General features: G+C 38.2%; 1 protein-coding gene across 1 annotated transcript in view; it reads right to left on the reverse strand.

The window, feature by feature from the left end:
• Positions 1 to 1,588: 1,588 nt before the first annotated feature.
• LOC140143973 (mannosyl-oligosaccharide 1,2-alpha-mannosidase IA-like) overlaps positions 1,589 to 12,157 on the reverse strand; it is a 94,648-nt gene continuing 84,079 nt past the window's right edge. Inside the window, exons 7-10 of the mRNA XM_072165806.1 lie at positions 9,092 to 9,207; positions 4,124 to 4,337; positions 2,197 to 2,369; positions 1,589 to 1,707 (exon numbers count right to left, since the gene is read on the reverse strand). Coding sequence (XP_072021907.1) covers positions 1,606 to 1,707; positions 2,197 to 2,369; positions 4,124 to 4,337; positions 9,092 to 9,207 — 605 coding nt within the window. The 3' untranslated portion in view covers positions 1,589 to 1,605. The remainder of the gene's footprint in view (positions 1,708 to 2,196; positions 2,370 to 4,123; positions 4,338 to 9,091; positions 9,208 to 12,157) is intronic.

Raw genomic sequence — 12,157 nt, forward strand, 5'->3', positions numbered from 1 at the left:
TAGGGTGTCCCGCATATTCCGTCTCGTTAGAGCACTAGCAGCACACATGACTTTGTATACATATTATAAGCCTGTATAGACCTGTGGTGCAACATGCACTCCAATTTACTCTTCCACAGAGGGAGAATGGCTAGGGTTGAGTATTTTGAAACCCATACTCCCTCTGTATATGACTTTAATACCTCTATCTTCCACAACTGGAGTGAGTATTTCAAATGGAAGTAGTTACCCAATTGTTTATTCAATCTGAACCCCATACGCCCTCTGTGGAAGACTTGAGCACAATCTTCCACAGTGGGACTGGGGATTTTAAATGGAACAGCCCAATGAGAGTGTTGTCACATTTCTGCATCCAAGCGGTCAGTCCGTAGACAGCCAACTGTCATTCAAGCTTCAGTCCTGTTATACTACACTACATTGAGTGGTCCTCCACGCCAGATATGCATATGGAGTTACCTCCAGGGTGTCCATACACCACCATGTCCTTGCTCCAAACTGCAGCAGGAGTATCCGCTTTATACTACAAGTACACTCCGTGACCTGGCACACATCCAACTGGAACTGAGAGTCTCTTGAATTGAATGACTCATGAAGCTGAGGCAGTGGCACACTGAAGTACTCTGGTCATGCACACCGAGTAGCTATGAGGTGCCTATAAAAGCATGTGTTGCCCAAATACACAATAATCATTAGAAATTAGGCAGAATTATTTGCTCTCAGAGTGGATCACTCTGCATCAATGTGGCTAATCTTCCGCAAGCATCTAGACACACACCAGCTGAGATGAATATAACATAACACCAGCATGTGTTACATGTATGGCACATCACGCCTCTTTTATGTTTGCACCATATGGAGTCACCCCTATGCTTTTATATATTGGTGACGCAATCAAGGGGAACAAATCTCATGTCTAATTGATTCAAGTTATTGGCAAAAAAAGTGCTCAAATATGTTTGTATTTTATCGTTTCAGCAACTGATAAGTGCCTGTAATTTTGATGGGAGTTTGCATCAAAACGTAGCATTTTCAATGGTCTGGGAACCAGTGTAAAAAAAGTGAAATTGAATATTTTTTTTTTTACATTAGATTCATTTCTCTTGATCGTGGTCCGATTTCGGTGAAAAGTTATGTAGCCTACTGTTACCTATTTGGAAATGACCCAAGTTGTGGGGAACCCAAAGAGAAGGAGTCAAGACAGTGGACATTAAATGCAAAAAGGTTGTAAGTGATATGGCTGCCATCTTGTCTTCCACTATATGGCATTATTGGTGAATACAAATAACACCACTAAATTATCCCGCATATTAAAAAAACAAAAAAATAGTCAAAGCCGGTGTACACTTTCAAATGATACTATAATATCAAGTTTGAAAGGAAAAACGGTAGCTCAAAAACTGAGATTTTGAAATATTTCACAAAACATTATTTTTTACATGGCAGCTTTTTTCCACATACAACCTTTTTGCATTTAAACAAGATAACAATAATTATATTATTCAAGATGTAACAGGTAGTGGATGTGCCTCTGTATTAAATACCCATTTATCTAATGCTATAAAGTCATCATTGGAAAATATTAAATATAAATATTTTAATGTTTCGCTAAAAGAAACTCTGTTGGACATCGTCGTGGCTAACTTTGGAAGCATACACATCCCTGATACCCGAAAACCCGGCGTCGACTCGACAGTGCTTTTCTATAGCCTGAAATGAGAAATAGAAATACAATAGCATTAATGGTCTGCGTGCTATCCATTGCTTTCAAAAAGTCAAAATTTTGAAATATTTTCTCAAAATATTGAGAGCTATCTTAAGAACCACTGACCCAATACTGGGCTTGTTGTCATGATTTTTGCTGATTTATGTCAAGGGAGCTTTATGGTAATTCAATTATGCTGAAGGTGTAAACCAGGGTTCTCAATTACCCTTGCTCACGGAAACGGACGACCAAATTTATTTCAAAAGATCAGTGTTTGAGGGCCAACTACACTTTGTTTGGCTATGTTTATTGTATATTAAAGAGCTGTTCAATGGCCAACAAAAATTGGTCAGTGGGCCGGAACTAGCCCTAGCCCGCTTGCTGGTGCAAACCAATTAACCTTTAGAAAGTGCCCAAAAGTACTTTTCCTTTGGGTGGCCTACAAATATAAAAAGATAAGACAGAAATTTAGAAAATGTTGGTTTTATACATACCTGTGCGGCCTGCCAGGCCCAATCTCTATATTTTTGGTCGTGAGTTCTTCTCCACATTACAAAATATGATTCTATTGTTTCTGGTCTTAAGATGTAATATTTCTCATTTTGTCTCATCGCTATTGCTTCTGATCGTCCCTCAAAACGGAATGCTTCGGGTCCTAGACCGGTTGCTGTAAAATAGATAAAAAGAAGATGATGATAAAAAGAATATCACTGTAGCCATTTTTTTTCTTGTCTCTTGTGTTAAATTGTATATAACTTATGTGTAAACTTATTTTGAGGTTTGCTGAGTTGGGGGCACTGCGCTTTTCGGCAACAGTGCTTTCCTGTGCTTTTCAGTGCTCCCTGGCAGCCCAGGAGGCCTCCTTTATGTTATTTTCTACTTTTGATGTTTGTTGCCAAATGAATAAAATAAAAATAAATAAATAAAATATATGAGGACACAGTTTTATTCATATTGGGCAAAAGATTAGCCTGTTTTTATATGTATCTGCCCTTTTCCGAGTAACCCAAAAATGGGACAATCTCTCTTGTCTTTTTACATGAAAGATATCACAATTGCACTATTGGAAAATATACAACAGATGTAGACCAGGTGTAGCAATTTCTATACAGCAATTGGTTACCCACAAGGATAGTTTCCATTAAGCCCTACCTATGAAGCCCTTCAATTATACGTGGTATAACTTTCCCTACCAACATTACATGTACATTGGAAAACCTGAGAACTGCAGCTTCTGATCTTCTGAGATGACATTATTTATGGTTTCTCATTCATATCTTCAGTGTTTCATGATCAATTTCAATCAGCAATGTTTCAAATTCACATACAGCAAAAATTTCTGGACATTAAAGCAAACGAACATGATTTTGTCCTCCTGTAATATTTGTTACACATATGTTTATATGTTGATATGAACCATATAAACTTCTGGTAAGTCTTGCTTCAGTAAAAATTTATACCAATATGGGAGGTGCCAGTTTTAAACACTGTCAAGCAAATGCAACACCATCATGGCTATGCTTCATGCATTCACATATGATACAGCATTCACCTAAATTATGACCTGTATGAATGAACAGTTGACCAGATATACTGTAGATAAAATAATTCTAACATTTTGATAGGTAAATTCAATGAAAAAAATAACTTACACACTTTTGTAGTGAGGTATTTTTTCATTGGATTTGCCCAGCAAAATGTTTGAATTAAGAGCAGTCGTTGTATTCTGTGATACAGCCAGGTAAAGTCTTATTCAGATTTCATTTGACAGCTTAACCATCGCGAATACACGCGCGACGTCAAGCGTGTGCATTGGACCTTGTGCAAATAATACGCGCTGGACGGCTAGCAGTACGCTTAATTTGTAAAAAGGAATCTGAATAAGACTTTATAGATGTGTTGACCTCAATGTTTATCAACAAAGGCAAGGGTCTGGTATATCGATATGCTTGAGTGAACCCCGTGCAACCTCTACACTGTTCAATAGCCTTATTGTGATGTGGCGGGAGTTTTAAAACACAAGCCCTGAGCATAATATGATGCGCACGCATAGTGCCAGGCAAAAAACAATGGAAATTCTGATGATGTGTGCGCATACTGCCAGTCATTGACAACAGAAGTCAACTCATCTATAGTAAGCAAGGCTATGATGAGGTCACATTGGCCAAGACTGCTGCTGCCCATGAGCAGTTATTTTTTATTTCTAAAATTTCACGACTTATTATTGAAGGTTTTTATACATACTGATTTGTAACAAGTAAACATATCTTCACCATTGAATGAAAAGAATAAATAGCCTGTTAAATTCCTTTAAGTCAAACTGTGCCCTGATGAGTGTCTTGGCTTTGAATAGCACTAATGCAGTACCTTACTTATTTGATCACTGCATATCATTGATGGCATTAAGTCTGATGCACCCACCTGTGTTTTCGTAAGCTTGATGACAAGTTTTTGTCAACTCCGCTCCTAAATCAATATAGTGTTGCTTCTCCGTTGCATACTCTGCACCCAGGGCGAACATCCCTCCTGAAAAACATGATAGATGGTCCATCTTCCTGTCTATTCTATTGGCTCGGTAGTCCCCAAGGAATGTCAGCCCTCCGGACGACTTCTGCTTTAGTTTACGCTCCATGGCCTGTACAGGTGGCACAAATGGAAGGATGTGTTTGTTTTAGAAACACTTAAGATGGTACATCGCATGCACTGGGATCTGCTCTGTTTCATTTGCACACTATTGATCAGGCAATGTCAAACTTATTTACATCTTAAAGGGTAGTGTGGCCTTTTCTATAGGTGGTTTTATACTTAATTTTCAAAATATGTACTGATAAATAAGATAATAATCAATATTGTCATGGATCCCGATTGTTCAAATTGAAATTGATACCGACTTAAATCAATTGTTTCAATTTGCATTTAAGAATATGTGACCGTACACCACGAATGAGCCGTAAATGTCCTAAATTGTATTCTGAGTTACAGTGTAAAATGGGCATGAAGGTCATATTCATCTAGGTATTTCAATTTGGTGCTACGTGTATCTCATTAAATGAGGTACACGTAGCACCAAATTGAGGTACCTATGAATACGACCTTCATGCCCATTTTACACTGTAACTCAGAATACAATTGAGGACATTTACGGCTCATTCGTGGTGTACGGTCACATATAAATGAACTTCCTTTTTAAGTATTGAGGTACAAAGCATTCACTCGGTCGGACATCCGGGAACATTGTCCCCTTCGCACAAGCGCGCGCATAGCAACCAGCTCGAGAAAGGGGAACTGCACATGCGCTGCACATGCGCACACTGGTTTTACAAGGCTATTTCCCCTTTGTGATGTCAGCCCGACCAAGAGAATAAACACAAAAATTACCTTGATGTCCACTTTTGTACCAAAAATTTGATGTTTAAAAAAAGGGCAGAATTCACATATTTGCAATGGATCATATTAACCTTTTGACCAGTTGATTACCTAATAGTCATGATGGCACACATTGAGGGTTACATGAGTCCAACCAAGTCTCATTCAAATCAGGTTGGGGTTTCAGTGTAGTATGCAATCATGTGAAGATATATGCCACAATTTACTGGGGATTGTAGAGAAGCTAAACCATGGAGCTTCTGTGAATTTTTTCTTCAAAAGAGTGCTTATTTCAATGTTTTACAGTAAAAGGTGGACCTTTTTATGGACTGGCATGGGGGATGCCCCAAATATGGCTCTGAAGATATGGACAACAAGTACAACTAACATACGTGTAATGCAGGTATAGCGTATACACCCCGATCCTCAACCCAACGGGATTAAACATTTAATTCTGGAGAAGGCAAAGCAGCACAAGTATAATGTAAATGAATATGCCCTTACTGATGTACTTGACATGGGCAGTAAATTTTAAAATATATACAAGAACAAATAACTTGAATATCCTTATGATTGATGTATATCGATTACAGTGTTCAACTAAATAGCCTGTGACCCAGACAATGATGATGATCATTTGAGCTAATAGAGCTCTGCACTGTGAATATCATTAGACTGATAATGGGAAATTTTCAAGCTAATTGGTAATAAGATAGTAACCTTGATATTTGCTTTCAAGTGGAAGTTAATTTATTTTAGTGCCAAATTAACAGGTTTGTATACATATGTATAAGTATGGAAATTGCGGATGCATGTAGCAGACATTTGTGACAGTTTTCATCTATTCTATTAAAGGAGCATTTCGTGATCCACAGCCTCATCACCCCCCCCCCACTTTTATCAAAAAAAGTTACTATTTTTACCTGGAAACATCTGGGTACATATGTTAATTTGTACAAACAATTTCTTGCAGATTAATTCGTTTTGCAAAAATATCTTCAAATTTCCATTTCGTTCTGGTATACCAGAAAGAAATTACAACACAGTGACCTATGGAGCAGTGAAATACAAATTATCATGCATAAATCACAAAATGCAATTTTTTTGTGAATTTAGACACAGCAATGTATTCTCTAGACCACGTCTACGACTGGGTGCTTTAGCAATCACCAAACTGTGTAAAAGAGACTACCAAGACACACAGCAGAAAGTGCAGTGAGCCTGGACATCTGTGATCAAGATGATATAACCCGTCATTGAAAGCTCAGAAATGTGTGTTAAAAAACATTGAATTTGTCTATAAAAAAATTGCCAAAATACTTGCCGATTTGCCATGGTTTCCAATCACAAGCAAAAACTATGCATCATAGAGCAACACTCTTAAATAATACATAGGCTAGCCAGTTATTTTAAAAGATCAACAAGCCATCATCTCATGATGCATAATTAAAATCTATGCATTTTACAGTGTGATTATGATCCTCTGCCTGTGTGTTTTTATCTTTTGGGGGACTGGTGGTGACAAAGTGCATGTATTATCAATAAGTCCATGTATTTAAGACACTGTGCTACACACCGCTACGTCATGCTCCTCTCCAACCCACAATAATGTTCAGTTTACACTTAGATCGCACAGCAGAGGCAACATAATTGTGGCATGTTTGTAAGCTATAAACCCTGTTAGAGAAAAATTGATACATCTTTTCTTTTCCACGTAGCTACTCTATAAAGTATACTCATCAGTCACACAGTACACAAATCACAACAGCCACCTACTATTTGTGAGATGCGTGCTGCAGTTTTGTGCTGTGGTATCATGTTACTTTTCTCCCAAGGCTTTCGTTATATTATTTTCATTATGCTTGTGTGCAAGAAAAGGGTATCTGCAATAGTCACTATGTTAATTTGAACTTGCTATCAGTGTTTACAATATCTAGTCTGCAATTGTTGTTCATGAATGCTTTCTGGGGCAAAAGCTGGGTTATCTTACAAATATATGAACAAGTTTGGCCACAATATGAGCAGAAACGCTCAGCATAGACTGAAGTACCTGAGATTGCTTGTGGACAGGGTAGTGGAAGAGGCTCTTTAAAAGTGGTGAGAGCAGAAGCACGCAGCACAATAGTTTCCATGTACAATACTCATTTTCAGGGTTAGAAATAAGCCACAATCTTCAAGGGTGATTGGACTTCTTAAGTCTTCAATCAATTTTACCCACCCAAGCTCAATTGTTAACTTAACACATAGGCCTATACATGTGTAACTGTTTTTTGAAGATGTTATGTCACGCTGGTCCACAAATCTGTGACACTTTCTCTGAGACGTGAAACTCGTAACATAACAACAGGTGTCAAATACATGTAGCAAGGAAGGATTGCCATTAAAGTCAACAAATAACCAATCTTGTTGACATTGGTAAACAAAATTCATGGACCAAGGGGCCAAAACAGATAAGGTATCAACAGCCCTGCAGTAATTTTCGTAATTTACACAGGCTAGTGGCATTATTTCTAACACTTCTCACGAGTATATACAATTTTAATAAGAACTTTAATAATTTTTGCTGAAATCTTGTATGTGAATCAGCAAATTGATGATAAAAACCTTCAATGTTGTAATATAAATATTTTCTGATACAATAATGGAAAAAAAAACCACCTGAATTTGAACATAAACTCTGAATGTAAGGCCATACTGGTCCATCATCAGAGCTATCCATACACCGACTCCCAATCATGGTCAGTAATCCCAATTACCAATTTATATGCTGCAGCACTGGTCTGAGTCATAACCAGTGCACAGTGTGGCATGGGATAACATCCAGATTACTGATATACGCCGAGAACTGATTATATTGGATAAATTGGCAATACTTACCGTTCAAGTATCAAAATACATTTCTTTTTCTTGCTAGATATAGACATGATGTATAAGTAGCAGGCATGAGACTGCACTTTCCTAAAAAAAACTGAAAAAACTGAAAATGCGCTAGAAATTGGGCAAAAAGTACCAAAAACAGGCTGAAATTAAATAAAGTTGCGGAAATTTTGACTATAAAAAAAACTGAATTCAGTTTTTAAACTGAAAATTCTCATGCCTGAAGTAGGATTTGAGTGCTTTAGAACTTCTATACATTTCAGAATCATCTCTTTGGTAGGACTTGCCATCTAGATTTTAAAGGCGAGTGGTAAATTACTCACTAGCATGATGATAGGCGAGTGGTTGAATCACTCTCTAGTGGTCAAATCACTGTCCGAGTCATTTGTACCAATATGAAACACTTACACACTGTTGTCACCCCCTCTTTTGTTTTCAGAGATTAAGGCTAATTTTTTACAAGAAATCAAATACATTGAAAGTGCTGAAACTTGAATGTAGGCCTACTGGATTCAATTTTGGATGATTTGCAGCTGAGCAATATTTAGTGTCTATTGCGAGTAGAAAATCACTCTCTAGAAATTGAGTTTGGGCGAGTGGTGGCTAGCGAGAGCGATCACTTGCCTCAAACGGCAAGGCCTACTTTGGCTTCTTGCTACAGTCTAGTAGATAACTCTAAAATACTGCCCAAGAGTAAACTTTAAAGGAACACTCCGGCAATCACAACATTATGCCTTATATGTTAGAAAAACAATTATCAAGCACAAATCCACGGTTTTATTTAAAACAAATTCTTATTGACCATAAAAACAAATAAAAACAGCCATCTCTATTCAAATTTTCCGGGCACCGAAATTGCCTGTGCCAATGACGTCCCAGTAACACTATGAAGGCTGACGACAACTGAGCACAAATAACCATGACGTCATTGCCACAGGAAATATAGGCGCAGGAATTTTGAATACTGCATGTTGAGAGCCGGCTGTTTTTATTCGTTTTATGGTCAATATGAGCTTGTTTGAAATAAAACCATGTGATTCGTTCCTGATTTAATTGTTTTTCTAACATATAAGGCATAATGTTGTGATTGCCGAATGTTCCTTTAAATAATAGTTTCAATTGTTTAGATGAAGACTTTACACTTACTTCAATGGCATCAAAATACATCTTTTTCGCTTGCTGATCTTGCTCCCCTGACATGATGTACGATTTGATGAGATATTCATAGAAACTGTCCCCTAGAGCACCAATTGACACATGTTCTGTGGAGGGTAACAACAACATCATGACAATGAATACAAAAGAGATCGCACATCTAGGTACTTAATGGTCCGAGAATACATGATGAAAAATGGGACAGAGTCGACAACATCCCATTTTTTCCTCACGTTCTTGGTCATTTATCATTTATTGCTCTATGCTGGTCTTTGATGAAATCTGTTGAATGAAGGAGGCCAATATACCGGCTAAACGAGTTAATGTCAGGAATAAATTAAAACACACAAAAGCAAAAAAACAAACACACACAAAAGGAGAATGTAATATACAAGTTTGGCAAGACTAAAGGCATTTTTATCTTTGTTGGACTGATAAACTCAGTCCCAGCCAATATCATTTCAATTGACTATGCATTGGAATGACTGACAGCTGCCATTTCTGTAGGGAAATCATATAATAGTTAACCCCCTGAGCACTACCTGCCGATCTAACATTGCCTCTGATTGGTCAGTTACATGATATTTTCACTATAATCACCAAATAGAATGGAGCTTTGCAAATAGTTCACCCCAATTGTTTTGCATGATGAAATTAATTATTCTAATAATGTTGCTGATTGGGCCATTTGATAATGAAAACTTCTTTTTGGCCAATCGGCAGGTAGTTCTCATGGGGTTAAAACACAAATACCAGATGTCATCTTTTTGTTATCACTACAAAAAAAAAAAAACAATAAACCAAAAAACGCCGATATTTAAAGGGCAGTATTCACAGAGGAGTAAGATAAGACAGAGCGCGTACCACCAGTCAAAGTCCCCGTGTATTGTATGCTACCAGTTCTCGCATATTCATGAGGGCCGATTGTTCGATCATGCCGTGTCTAACAATCACGCCAGCGCTGCGTGCCTTTGCGTATACACGATAGAGCGTTGCGTGCTTTAGCGATTACGCGATAGACCGTGAAAATACGCGGTAATTGCCTAGCAGTCTCGCCTGTCGCATTTCATGGAACAATTGGCCCTCATTATCGGATGAGGCGGAGACTTTGACTGGTGGTACGCACTCTGTCTTATCTTACTCCTCTGTGGCAGTATTATGAATCTGCCTGAAAAAATGGTAATGTTGTACATACATGTGTCAACTCAACTACATACAGGAAAAACAATCAAATGCATACACATTTAGAGACAGATGGTTACAAGGGGGTATCCAAAAGTTTTTGACATCACCCAGAAGAAAAAGAGCTATAATGATGAAATTTTGTCAGTGTAATCACTGGTCCTTATGTACATTATGGTCCAAAAATGGTCTCATAAGTATGTTTACTTTTTTACAGGTGGCGCTAGATGGGCAGTAGGCGCATAACCTGCAAGATGCTGAAAATTGAGGCGTGCAGCATGATTAAGTTCCTGCATTTGGAGGGTTAGGCCTACAATGCTCAGAAAATCTATGATGAAATGAAAGCTATCTACGGTGATGATTGCCCATCATATGGCACTGTTGCTTTTTGAAAAAGGAATTTCCAAACTGGCCACATGTCCCTCACAGATGAGCCAAGAAGTGGACGTCAATCATTCACGGATGATGAGGCCACTGTGAATAAACTCAAGAAAGTGGAGGATCTTATCATGAAAAGGTTATGCGCCTACTGCCCATCATAGCGCCACCTGTAAAAAATTAAACATACTTATGAGACCATTTTTGGACCATAATGTACATAAGGACCAGTGATTACACTGACAAAATTTCATCAATATAGCTCTTTTCCTTCTGGGAGATGTCAAAAACTTTTGGATACCCCCTCGTACATACATACAAATGGGCAAGGAAACATACATTATTTAGCACACAGACACTAGATTGGATGTATAACTTGATCAGTAGATCCACATGATCACATCGAGGTTGTGAGCTATACATTTTAGACTACAGAAAAGGCTAACACACTGTATAAATCTGAATCTCCTGCAATACTCAGGCAATCCATAGGTGAAAATAATACCGCACCGATGTGGTTCAGTTATAATAATCCATATGGATTTGCATATCACACTTTGGTACTTTCTACCTGCCACAAATTGTAGCATTACAGTGTTGCATTATATGGTGCAACAAAAATTTTCACTGTGAGAGTGTTGCTTTGGCATGTTCACCATGCAGCTATAGTGCATTTAGACATGTGGATGTTTTGGTAGGTATGTGCTGCCTAGATTTTTAAAAAAAATGCGGGCTCCGGAAATGGGGACTTGTTATGCCAAACATTTTGCAGAAATAAGTACTTTGGAGCTCAAAATTCTATGGAACTTCAAGTGGGGGTCTCCACTCGAACCCCTCCCCCGAACTAAAATCAGTGACGTCAGGGTGGAGTTCCCTTGCTTTCAAAGATGCTGCATGGCTTAGCCACACAAAACAGATGTCTCAATGCCTTCACATCAATGATTGTACTAGGCTAATAACAATACTAAAAGCATTTTCCATCTTGATGTGGCAGTGACGTCAAAGCGTATCACGCGCACATCTATCCGGCGTCTTTAAAGGTGTGCGTGTGTACACCAGCACTTTGAGCGAACACTAGCGGTTTGTAGCTGCACCCAATGAAATGCACACTGTCACATCATAAGGTGGCAAATGCTTAACACATTATGCTTGTTTTGATGCAATAGAGACCACAGACGCAATACACATTGATGCAGATTGGTTTTCCCATGTGGATTCCAATATTAAAAAACAGACAAAAAAAGGAGAAAATCAAAACATGAGGAGGAAATCAGCTGAAAAGAGATCCTGCCCGAGTGAATATTCATGGCGACTTCCGACTCATTTCCCCCATCAGCTCATGCCAATTCATTCCACATACAGTGACTGCTATTATAGATTGACAGCAGTCAGGGTTGCCAAACCCACGATTTGGTAGCCCAATTGGGCGACTTTTGAAGATTTTTCCCACGACTTTTGACAATTTCCTGTCCCATAGAAACCAATGGTTAAAAAAAA

Source organism: Amphiura filiformis, unplaced genomic scaffold, assembly GCF_039555335.1.
Source record: "Amphiura filiformis unplaced genomic scaffold, Afil_fr2py scaffold_35, whole genome shotgun sequence".
Classification (NCBI taxonomy): domain Eukaryota; kingdom Metazoa; phylum Echinodermata; class Ophiuroidea; order Amphilepidida; family Amphiuridae; genus Amphiura; species Amphiura filiformis.